The 18,680-nt window shown below is 47.1% G+C and overlaps 1 protein-coding gene across 4 annotated transcripts in view; it reads right to left on the bottom strand.

Annotated features, from left to right (window-relative positions):
* The window catches only part of SHLD1 (shieldin complex subunit 1), a 77,634-nt gene extending 60,350 nt beyond the window's left edge, over window positions 1-17,284 (bottom strand). Inside the window, exons 1-3 of one of the 4 annotated variants that reach the window (XM_089777551.1) lie at window positions 17,186-17,284; window positions 13,730-13,854; window positions 11,428-11,597 (exon numbers count right to left, since the gene is read on the bottom strand). In XM_089777551.1, coding sequence (XP_089633677.1) covers window positions 11,428-11,593 — 166 coding nt within the window. In that variant the 5' untranslated portion in view covers window positions 11,594-11,597; window positions 13,730-13,854; window positions 17,186-17,284. Of the gene's footprint in view, window positions 1-11,427; window positions 11,601-13,729; window positions 13,855-17,185 lie in introns of all 4 variants that reach the window. The other 3 variants (XM_075925722.2, XM_089777552.1, XM_089777550.1) reach the window with 3 other exon arrangements.
* Window positions 17,285-18,680: the final 1,396 nt, after the last annotated feature.

The raw sequence follows: 18,680 nt of genomic DNA on the forward strand, positions 1-18,680 counted from the left end.
TTCTCATGAGGGACTTTAATCACCCTGACATCTATTGGGAGACCAATACAGCAATACACAGGCAATCCAGGAAGTTTTTAGAGAATGTTGGGGATAACTTCTTGGTACAAGTGCTGAAGGATCCGACCAGGGGCCATGCGCAGCTTGACCTTCTGCTCACAAACAGGGAGGAACTAATAGGGGAAGTAGAGGTGGGTGACAACCTCGGAAGCAGTGATCATGAGATGGTAGATTTCAGGATCCTGACCAAAGGAAGAAAAGAGAGTAGTAAAATACACACCTTGGACTTCAGAAAAGCAGATTTTGACTCCCTCAGAGACCTGATGGGCAGAATCCCCTGGAATGCTAACATGAAGGTGAAAGGAGTCCAGGAGAGCTGGCAGTATTTTAAAGAAGCCTTATTTAAGGCACAGAAAGAAACCATCCTGATGCGTAGCAAGAGAGGAAAACCTGGTAGGAGACCGGATTGGCTTACATGGGAAATCTTTGGTGAACTTAAGCACAAAAAGGAAGCTTACAAAGTGGAAACTTGGACAAATGACCAGGGAGGGGTATAAATATATAGCTCGAGAATGCTGGGGAGTTATCAGGAAGGCGAAAGCACAATTGGAATTGCGACTGGCAAAGGATGTGAAGGATAACAAGAAAGGTTTCTACAGGCATGTTAACATCAAGAAGGTGATCAGAGAGGGTTTGGGGCCCCTACTGGATGAAGAAGGTAACCTAGTGACAGATGATGTGGGGAAAGCTGAAGTACTCAATGCTTTCTTTGCCTCTGTATTCACGGACAAGCTCGGCTCCTGGACTAATGTGCTAAGTGACACAAGATGGGATGAAGATGGACAGCCCATGGTGGGTAAAGAACGGGTTAGGAACTATTTAGAGAAGCTAAACATATACAAATCCATGAGTCTGGACTTAATGCATCCGAGGGTACTGAGGGAGTTGGCAAATGTCATTGAGGAGCCTTTGGCCATTATCTTTGAAAAGTTGTGGAGATCAGGAGAGATCCCGGATGATTGGAAAAAGGCAAATGTAGTGCCCATCTTCAAAAAAGGGAAGAAGAACGATCCAGGGGACTATAGGCCTGTCAGTCTTACCTCGGATCCTGGAAAAATCATGGAAGGGATCCTTAAGGAATCCATTTTGAGGCACTTGGAAGAGAGGAAAGTGATCAGGAATAGTCAGCATGGATTCACAAAGGGCAAGTCGTGCCTGACCAATCTGATTAGCTTCTGTGATGAGGTAACTGGCTCTGTGGATGTGGGAAAGTCAGTGGATGTGATATATCTTGAGTTGAGCAAGGCTTTTGATACGGTCTCCCACAATATTCTTGCCAGCAAGCTAAGGGAATGTGGCTTGGATAAATGGACGGTAAGATGGATAGAAAGCTAGAAGGCCAGGCCCAGCGGGCAGTGATCAACGGCTTGGTATCAGGATGGCGGTCGGTTTCTAGCAGAGTGCCCCAAGGTTCGGTTCTAGGACCGGTTTTGTTCAATATCTTTATTAATGACCTGGATGAGGGGATGGATTGCACCCTCAGCAAGTTTGCAGATGACACTAAGCTAGGGGGAGAGGTAGATACACTTGAGGGCAGAGGTAGGGTCCAGAGTGACTTAGACAAATTGGAGGATTGGGCCACAAGAAATCTGATGAGGTTCAACAAGGACAAGTGCAGAGTCCTGCACTTGGGACAGAAGAATCCCAAGCATTGTTACAGGCTGGGGACCAACCAGCTAAGTAGTAGTTCTGCAGAAAAGGACCTGGGGGTTACAGTGGATGAGAAGTTGGATATGAGTCAACAGTGTGCCCTTGTAGCCAAGAAGGCTAATGGCATATTAGGTTGCATTAAGAGGAGCATTTCCAGCAGATCCAGAGATGTCATTATTCCCCTTTATTCGGCTTTGGTGAGGCCACATCTGGAGAATTGTGTTCAGTTCTGGGCCCCCCAGTACAAAAAGGATGTGGACACATTGGAGAGGGTCCAGCAGAAGGCAACCAAAATGATTAGGGGGCTGGAGCACATGACCTACGAAGAGAGGCTGAGGGAGCTGGGTCTGTTTAGTCTGCAGAAGCGAAGAGTGAGGGGGGATTTGATAGCAGTCTTCAACTTCCTGAAGGGAGGTTCCAAAGAGGATGGAGAGAGGCTGTTCACAGTAGTGACACATGGCAGAACAAGGAACAAAGGTCTCAAATTGTGGTGGGAGGGGTCCAGGTTGGATATTAGGAAAAACTATTTCACTAGGAGGGTGGTGAGGCACTGGAATGGGTTACCTAGGGAAATAGTGGAGTCTACATCAATAGAGGTGCTTAAGTCTCAGCTTGACAAAGCCCTGGCCAGGTTGATTTAGTTGGGATTGGTCCTGCCTTGGGCAGGGGGCTGGACTTGATGACCTCCTGAGGTCTCTTCCAGCTCTATGGTTCTATGATTCTATGTTCTATGATTCATTCTAAACACTAATATCCAGTGGGGCTCTTTCCCTTATGAAAATGAGAGTGTGTATATACATCCCTTCTGATCAAGTCATCCATCAGAGCATATGTGACAGGCAGATAATTTATTATTTTTTGTTTGTTAATTTTTGCATGTGCAAGCGTGTATCTACCTTTGCACACAGTAGCAATAATTCTGCATATGCAAGGGGAATGTAGGCATCTAAATTGCCATTTGCACATCCATCTCTGCATGAAACGGTGGCAACTGTACATACAAGTGGCTTGCCATTTTAGCTAAAATTTGATTCTGAATGGATAACATCACTAGAGAATGCCGGTTTGGACTTATAGCATACACACAGTGTCTCTAATGAGATTTTATATAAAGTCTCTGGTCTTTGGCATTACACTTTCTCCCTAATGAATGCAGCGAGATAGAATATGTTCTGACACTTTGCTCCTGGTAGTGAAGCTACCAAGCTGGGTTTTCCTTTAATGTACAAGATAAAGAATGAATACTTTGAATTTTATACTCCCATGAACCTCTAAGTGGCCTTTCAGGTGCCAGCACTGATCCACATGGCTTATTGATATTAAAAATACAGCCTGTTCCTTTAATTTTCAGCATTCCATGACAGCATGCATGCATATCCCAGGTACAGGGAAACACCTACAGCATGTGTAACCATTTCTTCGAATTACACACATAGCATAGCTCTGTTGGAAAAGATGGAAGAGGCTCTCAAAAGGCAAAGTGAGCAGTAAATGTAAAAGAGAGACCAGTCAGAATAAATATGCATTGATATGGACATGTCTCATTTCAGATACTAATTCAAAAAAGAGCTTAACCGGGGGGAAAAGACAATAGGCATACTGAATAGATGTAGCATGTCTTCTAGCAATCACTGCTGCTAACTCCCCTGAGATTTGGTGTTTTTTTCTGAAGACCCAGGGAGGCATTTCATTCGTCGAGAATCTCAGCTTTCATTAAAAAATAAAACATTCACACTTTCGTGGTTGTGCAGCAAAGCTTGAAAATGTGGCTAGGGATGTTAGCATGTAGCTGTTTACATGATTAACTGACAAGCTCAGGATTAATGGTTAATCTTAACGATTACATGCAACCCTCTCCCCCCTCCCCATATTAGAGGCAGCAAGGGAGTGGAAAGGTGAGAGCCAGTGCCTGTGAGGAACCAATTTAAGCTCCCCAGGGCAGTCTGCCTCCCCTCCTGCTGCCTCCCACAAAGGCATCAATGGCAGGGGAGGAGGGAGGTGGATCGGTGCTCGGGGGGAGCTGTCTTAAAAGCCAGTTTCCTATAAGCACCGGATCCCGTGGAGTTGCCTGTCCCTCTACACTACTGCTCCGATAGAGAGGCAGCAGCGCTGTTGGTGGAGGGTGGGGGGAAGCGGGAGCCGGTGTTCGCAAGGAGCCAGCTTAAAAGCCAGTTCCCCGTGAGCACTGACTGGCTCCCGCCTGCCACCCTGCGTGTAAATGTGTAACCACTAAAAATGTCAGCAGTTGGATATTGTTACAGCAGGAAAACACGCCCTGCCTAACGAATCATAAATCACTCATTCACATGGACATGTGGTGTTTGTTAGCATTTTCATGTGACTAGGATCACTGATTTGCTGATTCAACAGTCCAATGGAATTACCTAGCTACTATGACACAACATTTCCCTTCCAATCACATAATACATCCTCCCTACAATATATACACATATAATTATTGCTTGTGACTCAGTCACACCAAGGATACATAAGCAATTATTCCAGATGCCCGAGGGCAGAATGTCATGCTTTCTGGTCAGTATCAATCCAATTCAGGAGGAGTGCCAGGAAAATATTACTTTGTCTCTCTCTGCATAGCCTCTAAGAAGGTTGTTTTGTTCTGAGAGACAGTGACTCCTGCTGGCAGTACGTGTGTGCACGCGTGCGTGTGTGTGTGAAAATGAACACTGCAGCAAGAGACACCACTGTCCTTGTCAAACTAGAAATGGCACTTAAAACAGAGCTCGAAGAATGACCTGTCATGTCCACTGCACATACCAAGCTGGTCTTCGAGTCAAAACTCTTTATAGTACAGGTTAGAGCCAATGGCTGCTCTTAAGTTAAATCCTGCAAGCAGATGTGCAGCCGCCACTCATGCTGAGCAATATGCTCTCGCTGTTTCCTTCCGCTCCCCCATTTGTCTGTATCCATCTGTTGTCTCATATCTAGATTGTAAGCTTGCTGGGGCAGGGACTATCTTGGGTTCTGGGTTTGCACAGCACCTAGCACAATGGGGTGACGGCTCATGACTGGGGTCCCTAGGTGCTGCTGCAATACAAATAAATAATAGTTACAGGGTCGATTTTCACCATGTCATGAGAGGAGGTAACACCAGCTAGGACTGTAACTCTGAGATTCTTTGGTATCCAAGTTCCCCTTAGATGTGTAGTTTGGTGTCAGTGCTGTCACGCTTCCTGCTGCTAACATGACAGAGTACGACTAAAATGCAACAAACAAACAAACCCAATTCAGGCTTGCACTGCAGGGCTAACAATAGTAGTGTAGACATTCCTGTTTGGGCTAGACCTCAAGCTATGAAACCTGGTGGTGAGGGGTGGTCCCAGAGCTTGTCTCCAGGCTGAGCGAGAACATCTATACAGCTATTTTTAGCTCCATTGCAGTGCAAATCTCAAGAGCTCAAGTCAGTTGACTTGGGCTCTGAGGGTACGTCTAGACTACAGGCTTCTGTCGACAGAAGTTTTGTCAACAGATACTGTCGACAAAACTTCTGTCGACAAAAAGCATCTACACTACATTGAGTTCTGTCGACAAAGCAAGCTGCTTTGTCGACATGGTAGTGTAGACGCAAAGGACAGTTTACATGCAATAACGCCTTCTGTCGACAGAAACTCTGTCGACAGAAGGCGTTATGCCTCGTAAAATGAGGTTTACCAGCGTCGACAAAACTGCTGAGTTCTGTCGACGTTATGTCGACAGAACTCAGCGGTAGTGTGGATGCAGGTATAGTTTTGTCGACAAAAGTGGACTTTTGTCGACAAAACCCTGTAGTCTAGACACACCCTGAGACATGCTGCTGCGGATTGTTGTTTCGCACTGCTGACTTGCAACGGGACTTATGTAAGCTTCAGCCACCCAAATTAGAAAGCAGAGGTCTCCTTTTAAAATAAAAGACATGAATGATTTTATAGATGCACTGATAGAGCAGGACTCAGATATTTGGAGCAGAATCGTTTTATGTAGACAATTGTACAGAAAACTATACTCAAATAAGTTTGTGGTTAGATTGCAAATTTTTCGGGTCGGAGCTGTCTTTTATCAAGTGTACTGTACTCAGTGTTCATCAGCGTTTGACTTTAGTCAGAGTGGCTAGATGCAATTGCAATATGAATAAAAGAAGAAGAATTTGGGGCCTGATCTTTCATTCTTTGTGCACCCAAAGTGCCCACTGAAGTCAGCAGGAGTTGTACATGGGGATGTAAATGGTTACCACGTTAACTGGTAACATTAGGCTTACTGGAGAGGTAACCGGTTAACTGGACCTGGTAATGGGAAGCTGGACAGGGCAGCAGGTGGGGTCGCAGCAGCAGGCCCAACCCCAGACACTCTGGCAGCCCTGCCCCAGCACCACCACATGCCAGGCAGGATCCCTGTTGTGCCGGCCCCAGCAGCTGCAAGAGGGGGCAGGCGAGATCCTGGACCCAGCATGCCAGGTCCTAAGCAGGGGCAGTCAGGATCCTGGTCCCAACCCCGCACTTCAGCCGCACCGGCAGCCCCTGCCTCGCGCCCCAGCTGGGAGAGATAGGACCTCGACCAGTCACGTTGCAGCAGCAACCCTGGCCCTGTGCCCAGCCGGAACAGCCCCCCACCCATCGCACAATGAGGCAGACCTGACCTGAGCTGCCCTTTGTTCATTACATGGCCAGCCAGGCCTGGCCAGAGCAGCCCGCAGCGAGTGGGCATGGCTGGTCTGAAGCAACCCCTGCCACGGGATCACAGTTAACCCTTTAAATGTAACCAGTGAACTGTTCAACCCCAATTTTACATCCCTAGTTGTACATGAGCAAAGATGCAGGATCTGGCCTCTAATCCCATAATACACAACATGAAGTTTCAGGTTAGCTTGAGCAGTTTGTCTTTGTTTTAACCATGTGTTATGACTAGCTAATTAGCTGTAAACTCGGGGCTCCGCCAACCAGACGTGGGACTGCAGTGTAAACACATGTGCCTGCTCCACCCCACATTCATCATCACCACAAATTAAATCAAAGAGCATCAACCCTTGCTGGAGAAAAACAGGCTGAGAGCAAATAAGTCACCATACACTCTCATCACAGGGACTGCCCACAGATCCCAGCCCTTGTGAATACACGTATTGAGGCTCACAGAAAACCTACGACACACTGTCTCTCTAAAACAAACCAACCCCAGCCTATCCCATTGTTCGAGGGATTTCTCCACCAAAGCAAAGATATTGATTTGGCGTATTCTCATTAGCAACAAGGAAATAGCTCACGCCGCTGTTACTCGCAAGCGGCGCATTACCAAGAGCGGAAATGAATCAAGGCTCAAATTAGAACAGGAATGCCAATCGGCCAAATCTTCTACTATAACCACGAGGTCACATAGCCTCTTCCAATGTACCTACTCCCAACAGGCAAAACACAGCCATGGCTGGACTCGCTGGCACAAATTAATGCTATTTTACTTGTGACACAGTCCTGGAATTGTCATACTAGAAACTGAAGTCAACTGCCCAGGCCTCATGATACCACAACGAGGCTGGGTTCATGGGGGCTTATCCTCTGTATGAGCAATAGAGGGAGTGACCAGTAGAGGTGCTGATGACTAAAAGTTATCATCCCTTGCTCAGCTCTTAAGCAGGCATCTTATGTCAGCAGAGGTGAGGAAGAGGCGTTAAACACTAGGGCTACGTCTACATTGGCACCCCTTTCAGAAAAGGGATGCTAATGTAGCACTTCAGCAGCCATGTTAATGCAAATATCGCGGGGGATATTTAAATCCCCCGCGGATTTGCCTATTCCAAAGTGCTACATTAGCATCCCTTTTCCGAAAGGGGTGCCAATGTAGACACAGCCTAGGGGTACGTCTAGACTACACACTTCTTTCTCAAGAAGCTTCTTTTGAAAGAGATCATCTAGGCAGGGCAGCCACAACTTTTTTCGAAAAAGCGATCCGCTTTTTTGAAAGAGAGCACCCAGGCAATCTGGATGCGGTCAAGAACGCCTGTTTGCGGTCAAGAATGCCTTTTTTTGAAAGAGCTCTTTTGAAAAAAGGCGTTCTTCCTTGTAAAATGAGGTTTACCGCTATTGAAAAAACCGCCGCGTTCTTTCGATTTAATGTCAAAAGAACACAGCAGCAGTCTAGATGCAGGTGAAGTTTTTTCGAAAAAAGGCCACTTTTTTTTTCGAAAAAATCCTGTAGTCTAGACATAGCCTAGCGATGTTAAAAAGCAGTTAATTAGGTAACTCTGTAACCTCTGAAAATCTCAGTACTTACATGCTGCAAGCTCTAAAGATACAGAGCCAGCAGTGTGGGGTGGTAGTTGGCTCGGGGGGAGCCTGCGTGTAACCATTAACAGTAACTGACGAGCCTAGGTGTATCGGTTAACCGTTTATACAGTTATACTGTTACATCACTATTAAACACCTTCTTTTAACTAATTAAATCTCCAATAGCAACAGAAATTCCACCGGGATTTTGATAGCTTTGCCTGCTAACAGAAGAAATAGGGTTTTTTTTATTTCCAAACCTGTTTGCAAACGACTTTTCAACATGACAGAGCCTGGATTACAATAACGCTATTTCATGGAATGGCCGCAAACCTTTGTAACCCTGGGACTGAAGAGATGAAAGCGGTGGGTTCCATGCAGTTTGGATTTAACATTCCAGAAAGGTGTGGAGGCTAAGTACAACCATTTCCAGCTTTGCCCCATGCCCTGTTAATAGTGTCCAACGCCCTGTCGGTAGAGTCACTCCTATTGCTGATGACAGTGTTGGCAAAAGCCACACGCAATGGAATACTGTGCTGATGAGCCTTGGGGAAAAAATAGGACACAACAAAACAATGTTAACTGGAAATAGCTGAAAGGCTCAGACAACTGAGCACCATGTAGTTCACACGTGAAGTGATTCCCCTGCCACAAACTTCCCCCTCACTAATTTTTAAGTCGGTGCAGGGAGAAGGAATCTGGATCGTATGATGCAATAACATCAGGGAGGGTCACAGGATGTGACATATTACTGCCAATTCTTCTGATACCCTGTTTTAACATCTGTGTTAACATCTCTGCCACACCATGGCAACTGACAGAGTCCAACAACTCAACTTCACAGTGGTGAAGAAATCAGTGAGGCAAGTCTGGGGATTATTCTAAGTGAGTCAAAAATGGGTTTGTTGGGTTTTTTCCCCTGTGAAAAATTCCAATTTTTCAGTGACAAAATTGAAAAAAAAAATCTCAACCATATAATGAAGAGAGTTGATTCAGAAATGCTACTATGGTGCCTCATGGGAGCTGTAGTTCAGCTACCTCACACCATCCTTCTTTTCTATGGGCTGGGTTCCCTGGCTGGACTACATTTCCCACAATGCACCACATTCTCCTTTCTTGCTGAGATGCCACAGTGAATCATGTCTGTCACATAGGCACAGTGTACATAGGCACAGTATGAGACATGTAGTCAGTCCCTTGGGAAGCCTGGCACGTAGCGGAGAATGGGGGTATTGCACACCCAAAAAGTACAACCAACTCCCAGAAGGCACAGCGACTGTATTTCAAATAAAAAAATGTTGGGCAAAACCATAACTTTTTGGCTTTAGATTTTGTTTTAAATGAAAAATCTAAATGTTCTGTGGAAAGCAAACACAGATTTCAAGGAAAATATTCAGCCAGGCCTAATTCTAAACGTAACTTGCTTTGTTCACACATATACACCAGACCCGTAACAGAGATGGTCACTCAGCATGTGGGTAATCCCTCTTTCCAAAAATCTCAGGCCAGAATTGGTGTCTGATTCTGAAAGAGCCACTCTGCTTTAAAAACTGATGGTCCTCAGGGCCCCAGGCACAGAGCAAATTCTCTAGCTGCTCACGTTGCTCCCAGTCCCATGATCCTGTACAACCAAAACCAAGCCCCCACACAGCCTGTCTTCCCATGATTGAACTAGGGATGGAAAAGGTTAATCGGTTACCCAGTATGCATCAGGCTTACCAGAATGCTCACCGGGTGATTGGTTGGACGGTTAACCACACCAGGTCGGAGCAGCCCTCGCTGCGTCGGGCCAGCTGGCTGGACCTCAGCCATGTCAGACGCATCTGTGTTGAGCTGGCAGGGCACCCTGGCCAAACCGGTGAACTGTTGGCAGGCTGATGCAACAATCTAATTTTAATCATATGCCCGTTAACTATTTTAACAGATATTGGCATCCCTACATTGAACATTTACTCCCATGCTAAGAAAAAGAACTTAGAAAACTGTGTGCAACAGGGCCATCTACTGACATCTTAGATAGCGATGTTAATACTGTATGGCTTTGTCTACACTACAAGGTTTTTGCGGCAGAGAGTATGCTAATGACGGACTCATTAGCACAAGTTGCGATGTCATTAGCATATTTTCTGCCGACGCTTTTTGCGCAAGGGGTTTTTGCACAAAAAGGAGCAGCGTAGCCACTTCCATGTTACGTAAAAAAAACCTTTTGTGCAAGATCCTTATGCCTCTCCACAAAAAGTGTCAGCAGAAAATATGCTGACATCACGACTCGTGCTAATAAGTCCGTCATTGGCATACACTATGCTGCAAAACTTGTAGTGTAGTCATAGTCTATTTGAATGCACTTCCTCAAAGGCACTCCAACCAATGTGTTTCCTAAAAACACACAAAGGAAGTGAAACTGGCCTGAAGCACACTCAGAAAGTAAGAGCAGAACAGTACCTGTGTACATATTACAGGTTAACCCTCTCTAGTCCGGCACTTTCTGGTCTGGCAACATCAGTAATTTTAGTTAGCCAGATATCCATTTACAATGGGCGTGGCCAAGTTTCTTATGGTCCCATAAAGTTTTACAGCCACCAGTCCTAGTTCTCAGTGTTCTGTGCTGTTATTTAGTTCTAATTTATATTTAAATATCTTCTAATAGACAGGTACACAGTGGAAGCGTTGGTAATGCTGCTAGACAATGTTGGCCTCCCATATTTCAGCAAATTCTCTGGTTTGGCACTGACCAGGTCCTGAGGGTTCTGGCCTAGAGTGGTTTGACCTGTATATGCACAACAGTTACATTAAATGAACCTTCCAGTTGTAAAGTCACATCCTCAAAAATTAGTAAAAAATACCAGAATGGAAAGTTGAGCACACAACTTCAATTCAGCTCCTTTGTGGATAAATACAACAGAGCAGCTCCTAAACTGAAAACTGGCCCAACACTCAGTTTCATGACCATTGTGCAGAAATCCACCCTCTCTAAGAAACAAAACGAGGCAAGACATTTCACCAGCGTCTCCCTAGCTGCTGGGCATAATCATATTCCACAGCAAGCTTATTACTAATCCACAAGAAAAGCAGCACAAACAGCCATTCAGTTGCCTGTTTAGCCTTTTATAAACAGAATCCTTGTCCTGCCCTGGTTTAAATGAAGGCACAGGTTGCAGATGGAGGAAGGGAAGTTAGAAAAACATGCAAAATTGATGTTTTCTTGCTGGTTATAATTGTACAAAGCAAGATTTTTTGTTGATGCAAGAGGGTGTTACTTGAGGTCAACTGACAGAAACAATCCTGAAGCACTGTCATGCTTTATCCTAAGCCAGATGCACTTACATCAAAATTCAGCCACAGTGTTTACAGCTGATTCAAACTACACCCTGTGTTAAGCAGTAACCATTGACCTGACTCATCTTGGTCTCAAGGAAGTGTGTGTGAGAACAGGAATATTTACAGTCGTTGACAGTTTGGTCTTTACCTAAGGATGCCGATGAGGCAAAAGTACCCACAGAACTATGAGGCTCGTCACTGGTCCCAGCGCTGTGTTCTGGAAGGAAGCTGTCTGCTATATCAAAAGCAGAGGGAAGGTCCAGTATGCTGCTGTTTTCTGAAGAGTGGTTTGAAGTTGTTTCATCTCCCTCCATGGCCCTGCTGCAGAAAAGACACAACTTGTTACAGGGATCCAAATCATAGAACACGAGAACTATGGGACCTAAAGAGGTAATCAGGTCCAGTACCCTGCCCTCATGGCAGGACCCAGTACCCTCTAGATCCCTGACAGGTGTCTGTCTAACCTGCTCTTAAATATCTCCAGTGATGGAGATTCCACAACCTCCCTAGGCAACTTATTCCAGTGTTTGACCACCCTGACAGGTAGGAAATGTTTCCTAATGTCCAACCTAAACCTCCTTTGCTACAGTTTAAGCCCATTGCTTCTTGTCCTATCCTCAGAGGCCAAGGAGAATAATTTTTCTTCCTCCTAGTAACACCCTCTTAGATACCTGAAAGCTATTATCATGCTGTTTTGTAGCAAGAAAACCCAAAGGAAAGCAAACCTTGAAAAGCTTATCTGGTCATGCTCTTTATTATCACACAGCAGAATTTTGTTTTCGGTATTTAGTTATTGATTAAACTAATTGAGAGTGGGTCTAAGAAGAGGAAGGGGATATGAAAGAAGTAGACTTTGTTCCTCTCAGGCAAAGGGGATAACTTGGAAGTTTTAAGCATCGAGTCTTTCAAAGCAGGGCTCCCTGGAAACATATCAAGTCCAGGAAAATACCGAGACATGTGCTCAGCATTGAGCACATGAGCCAAGTTAGACTGCTCATGTGGTTAACATTAAGCAGCTGCTTGGAGTCTTTTTTCTGCATTGAGGCAACTGCCAGCAGCTGGGTCAACTCATCCCTTCAAACTGAAGACACTGCAGCTCACTAGTAAACAGGAGGGTGTCTTATGAAACTGACACCCCCTCTGTGTTGCATGGACATTAATATTCCTACACCACATGATGAAACACTTGAACTATGTCTAGGAGTCCCTGGCCAAAATTCCATCCCTGCACCATGTGCCGTGCACCACTCTTCTGCTATCCTCCACACTAGTCATATTGTTACAAGCAGGGTTCCCAACACTATCGTGCTGTACGAACTAGGGTTGTTAGATAGCAGGTAATAGAATAGTCAACTAACCAGCTATTCTATAGTCCCCGGGGGCAGGGATGGCAGCCAGTGCACTCCGGCTCCACTCCCGAGGAGCCCCCTGACACCCCGCCGTGCTGCTGCCTCTGTATCAGAGGCATCAGCATGGGCTGCCAAGTGGGAGCCAGTCCATGAGGGAAGTCTTCTTAAAGACCAGCTCCCCGTGTAGACCAGCTGCCTGCTGCCCTGCATTGCTGCCTCTGAGACAGAGGCAGCAGCCCCCTGTCCGCAGGAGTCCAACCTCTGTTGCTGCAGATCTCAGCAGCCTCTGTCCACGGAGAACCTGGGCCCACTGCAGGCAGAGGTTACTTCACAGCAGCCTCACCTGGCCCACCGCATTGCTGCCTCTGATATAGGCAGCAACACAAAGACAGAGGGCAGGCAGGACTGCAGAGCTGGTGCTGGGGGGAACCGGCTTTTAAGCCAGCTCCCCCAGCAAGGGCTACTGCTTCCCACCTCCCTCCCCTTGCTGCCTCTGATTCAGAGGCAGCAAGGGAGGGTGGGGGAAATGCGAGTAGTCAACTAGATTAACCGCTAAATTTAGGCCCTAGGCTTATTGGTTAATCATCTAGTCAACTACTCGTTGACAACCCTAGTAGAAACATAAAAGACGTCAAGTGCGTATGCTCTCCAAGACAAAGCAAAAAGAGGGAGGGGAGGGCAAAGAGGAAAAACACACAGACTAGATGGTGATGAGCCATACCCTCATAAATAATGCCATAATACAGGGGTTCCCAACCTTTTTCGGTCCCCGTACCCCTTTGGCTTTTAGTAAACCTTCCCGTACCCCCTATTCAATATGAAAGGAAATAAATTCTAGACTCTAGAATGCACTTTTTTCACTCACACTACTACTTTTTGAATATTTCAATTAGGATAATATTGTTATTTACCAAATATTCCCCATACCTCCTTGACAAGCTTCTCGTACCCCCTGGGGGTACATGTACCCCAGGTTGGGAACCCCTGCCATAATATATTTCTGGGGTGGCAGATCTCAGAAGAAAAGTGATGGTGAGTGACTGAACCCAGGATTTCTTAGATCCACAAGTGGCGGGACACAACTTTTCATTTGGATTTTACCTCTGAATAGATCACTGACAATTTAGCAACTCGTTGGGTAGTGTCCAGAAGTGGACAAGTTGCCAGTGCTTGCGGTCATCTGTCATTCAGCTTTCCCTTCTAGGAAATCTGTTTTCTGCAACCTTCTGGAATGAAAAACAGGTCAGTTAGATTCCTTGCCTCAGCTGATCATGCTGCCAAAATTGTGTGACCTTCAAAGACCACATGTTACTTGAAGTCAGCGCATACACCACTGTTTGTCCAGCCTAGGACAGGAGTGGCTCTTCCCTGGGATATAAAAATAGCACATTTATGAAAGAATTTCCTTCGATCGTTTTACAGCCCTGCTGAAAAGTCAATACTCTCTTCTTATATTGGTAGGCTGGTGCCATCTCAGCTCTCATAGAGGGTACGTCTAAACTACATGGCTCCGTCGACGGAGCCATGTAGATTTGTTTGTTTGGCAAAGTCAAATGAAGCCGCGATTTAAATGATCGCGGCTTCATTTACATTTACATGGCTGCCGCGCTGAGCCGACAAACAGCTGATCAGCTGTTTGTCGGCTCAGCACGCTAGTCTGGACGCTCCCCTGCCGACATCAAAGCCCTTTGTCGGCAGCCCCGGTAAACCTCATCCCACGAGGAATAACGGGGCTGCCGACAAAGGGCTTTGATGTCGGCAGGGGAGCGTCCAGACTAGCGCGCTGAGCCGACAAACAGCTGATCAACTGTCTGGGGTTGCTGCAGCTATTTAAAGGGTTTGTGGCTCCGGCCCGTGCCGGGGTAGTGCCGTGACCATGAGCTGTGAGCCATATAAATAGGACCTTGTGCCTTAGCCACCACCTATTCGGTGGCACGGGTAGCAGGATCTGAATAGAAAGAGGCCAGATGCAGTCCGTGGGCCGGATCAAAGTGCTAGGCGGGTCCCAAGCTGCATCTTGCCCAGCCTCATTTAGCATATGCCAGCAGGGTCCACATGAGGGAGTTAGCCCATAATCCAGATTCCAGTGTAGTAATCCAACAAAACCTTGTATACTGGGCTATGACTACACTACAGAGTTTTTCCGGGATACTAGAAAAACTCTGCTGCGTCCAGGGAACGCGTCTGCTTTTTCGGAACAGTTTCCAAAAAAGCAGGCACATTCTTTCGGAAGCCCTGTACTCCTAATTTTATGAGGAATAAGGGATGTTCCGAAAGAGGAGGTTTCCCAGTTGGCCCCGTGTAGACGGGCCAAATGTCAGAAAAGCCTCTTCCGGGGAAAAAAAAGCGGAAAAAGGTACGCAAATTGCCTAACTTTTTCCAGAAGAAGATCTCAGTGTAGACATAACCCGGGTGTTGGACCACTTGGTAGCATTTAAGGGGGTGTGGAGAAGTCTAAAATAGATAAGCCCCTGTCAATATGGCCTATCTTTGGTTATTTCTATTTTAACATGTGCTGAGTGCGGCCTGCACAAAGGCAGGGTATCAGACCAGGCCCCCTATTTCCAATGAGTTTGACACCCTTACTCCATATCCTCCCATCATCCACCGTCTGACTGACCCGGCACTGATTACATTCACCACCGCTATCCCTACCCCTCTTACACATACACACACCCTGAATCACAGCGTCTCCCAGTCCCCCAAGGGCTGTCTCCTTTTACCACTGAACCAAGAAAGCCAAATTAAAGACCCACCCACCCCTTTAATCATGAATATAATTTACAACCAGCCAAGTGGCAGGTGAGCTGGAAGGGACCGCCTTCTAAATAGTATGGTGGGAGCAGTCTCCCCAATGAGTATTTATTGTAGCTGGTAAAAAAAAATGTTTCATTAACATTTATAAAAGACATGGGTTCCGTTTTTTTGCAGGGGGGTGGGAGAGGTTGAAATGTTTGGCCCAGCTCTGTTATTTATCCATCCTCCAAACACGGCATGTGAGCCAGCAGCTGTATTTGAACAGATGCTTTCCCCAGCTTTGTTTTTTAAAGCTCAGTTTACGGGCTCCCCTGCTTCTAACAAAAGCAAAACAGAGAAGCGCTCCCAGAGAAAGTCAGCAAGGGACACGGAAGGGGAGCAAAAAGGCCTTCAGGTCAAGCCGTTGGTTCCAAGCAGGGACGCTCAGCCCCTGCTGATGGTACGACGCCCTGTAGTGCTCTGCAATGGGGCCAGCCTCACACTGCTATTTACAAAGCCTGGCTTTCCAGCACAGCGGGGGGGGGGGGGGGGGGGAATAAACATACATAAAAATGGCCAGACTGGGTCCTCTAACTCACTCTCCTGTCTTCTATCAGCAGCCAATGCCTGGTAGGGGTGTAAAATCCCATTTAACCAGTTAACAAGGGAGGGGGAGTGCTGGAGCACCCCGCCCGCCCAGCAGCGTGGCGTGGAGGGCCTGCTGGGCTGGAATGGCCCCCTGTCATGGTTAGGGGGAGCTTCAGCCTGGCCTGCTGCGTTGTGGGCTGCTCCGGCCAGACCAGGCCCACCATGCTGCACCACGTGTGGGCAAGGAGCTGATCCAGGCCCCGGGTTGACAGAAACAGGGAAGCATCATCCAGTAAGGGTGCTGCTAGTTACCCATTCACATCCCTAGTGCCAGGTGCGTGGGAGGGAATGAACAGAACAGCTGATCCACCCGGTCACCCATTTCCAGCTTCCAGCAGGGACGCTCTCGGCACAGTGGATTGCACCATATTGCATGAGAGAAATCGCCACGGTCCCAATCCTGACAGCTGGCAGTGGGGATCCTGTGCCCGCACTGATCTACCCATGCAGACGGGTTCGCAGGATCAAGGCCTGCAGCGCTACTCGGTGTGCATAGGCCAAGCGCGGGGGCAAGGCCTTGGGAGAGGTCTGGCTGCCCCCTGGCCACAGGCAGAAGCTGTGTGAGTCTGGGGCAGCAGGGCTGATGGGCTGTCAGAGGGCAGCACCCAGGCCCCACTAATGACCAGTCGCTCCTGCCCCACATGCCCCCTGAAAAGGGTTCGCTGGCAGCTCCCCTTATGGCATAGGAAGCCCTCCCCCATTAGCCACCCAGCCCTCCTGTGCGCCCCTGTCCCACTGTACCAGAGCCCCCAGCCTCTCACCAAGCACTGCTGCAGACACCACTACCTCCCTTCCCCCCCGCCCGTCCTCACTAGCACCCTTGGCTTCCCCCACTCCTTTCCCCCAGGACAAAGCTGAGTGCAGAGGGGTTACGGGCCACTCTGCCTGGCAGAGCCCCTTACGATGTGTCTAAATCTGCTCCGCCCTGAGGCTGGGAGTCCCTTTCCCAGCCCTGAGAAAGAGCTCTGTATAAGCTGGAAAGCTTATCTCTCTCCCCTGTTCCAACAAAATATATTACCTTCCCCCCACCTTGTTTCCAAAACCTCCCCAGACACTGGCACCCCTCCAGCTGACATCATTAAAGCAGCTTGCAACCCTCACACTCCATCCCATAGCTTCCACCTGCAAGGGGAAAGGGAGCAGAGACCCTGGCTAGCTTGTTGTTGTACTCACAGAGCAGAGGCAGAAAACACGGGGAGCTGCAGCTCTTGAACTGGAAGTGCACAAGCCATATTTCTTGAGGGCACAAAATCCAGACAGGAAGTAGTTCGGGGCCCTGTTTGCTAATGACACATGGGTTCCGAGCAGCTGGGTGGAAACCATATTTGTTGTGGGTAAAAGCAAACGGTTCTGATAGGGCAGAGCACTGAGAAAGTGATCAAAAGAGGCAACGTTTTCTTAAGAGTGTCCATCGACGAGAACAGGAGGAAAAAGTTAAACGAAGCTTCTAAAGAAATCCCAGTCCAAAGCACAGTCTGGTTCCTAGCCTCCCACACTCAGGAGACTAACCACACACACCTTGTGCGAATGTTTAGTTCTGCCAGCAGAGAGATTGTTGATAAGTAAAGCAGTGACTGCACCGATCCTGTGAGCCCCCAAAATATTTTGGAAAATCTGGAGCAATCTCCTGCATGCAGAAGATGAGTGTGTTTCAAAACCAAAACTTCAGATGCAGAGATGACAACACTATTTCTCAGCCAGGCTACAAGTCTAATGCTCTAGAATCGTTTGCTGCAAAGCTTCTAGAAAACACATTTTAAACTCATTCTTAGGGATGTAAAATCCCATTGCAATTGGTTAACCAGTTAAACATTGTGTTTAACTGGTTAACCGGTTAAAAGTGGGCGCAAGCAGGGAGACCGGGGTGGAGTCTCCCACTCCTCCTGCCGGCAGCATGCACAGGTCCACCACGGACAGGAGCTGATCAGAGTAGCCCCGGTCCATGGCAGGCCCTCTCTGTAGCCGGTGGGGAGCTACTCCAGCACCTACCAGTTAACAGTTAACTGGAACCAGTAAGCTTCACCTTGATTACCAGTTAACTGGTTAACCTTTCACATCTCTACTCACTATGCTGCCTGTTGTGCTCTTCCTTCTTGTGATCTTTCTCCCCCTCTTTACTCCACTTTTTTCCCTTTCCTTTCAGTTTTCTAAGGCCCAAACCGGGATGGACAACAACGAGGGAACCTTGTGCCTTCATAGACCCTGATGTTGCCCCCAAAATAAATCCCCAGCATTCCAAGGAAATGTATTTATGTTTCCTGTGTCTAAAACTTTAGCTTTGAGATGTTTTAAAATCTTCTCAGTGCAGAAAAATGCAGCAGGTTCTTCAGAATATTGGGGAGGGAAACCCATGCACCTATTGTTTTATATTCTGATCTCAGTAAGACTGAACGTTAACAGAGGAGCACACCTAGGCTGTGTCCAGACTCAGGGGTTTTTTCGAAAAAAGTAGCCTTTTTTTGATAAAACTTCCCCTGCGTCCAGACTCAAGCCGCGTTCTTTCGAAATTAATTCAGAAGAACGCGGCTTTTCTTTCGATGGCGGTAAACCTCAATTTACGAGGAAGAACGCCTTCTTTCGAAAGTTCCTCTTTCGAAAGAAGGTGTTCTTCAATGTAAATAGGGCTTCTTCGAAAGAGAGCATCCAGACTCACTGGATGCTTTCTTTT

This window comes from Pelodiscus sinensis, chromosome 3 (genome assembly GCF_052426305.1).
Source record: "Pelodiscus sinensis isolate ZL-2025 chromosome 3, ASM5242630v1, whole genome shotgun sequence".
NCBI classification, from domain to species: domain Eukaryota; kingdom Metazoa; phylum Chordata; order Testudines; family Trionychidae; genus Pelodiscus; species Pelodiscus sinensis.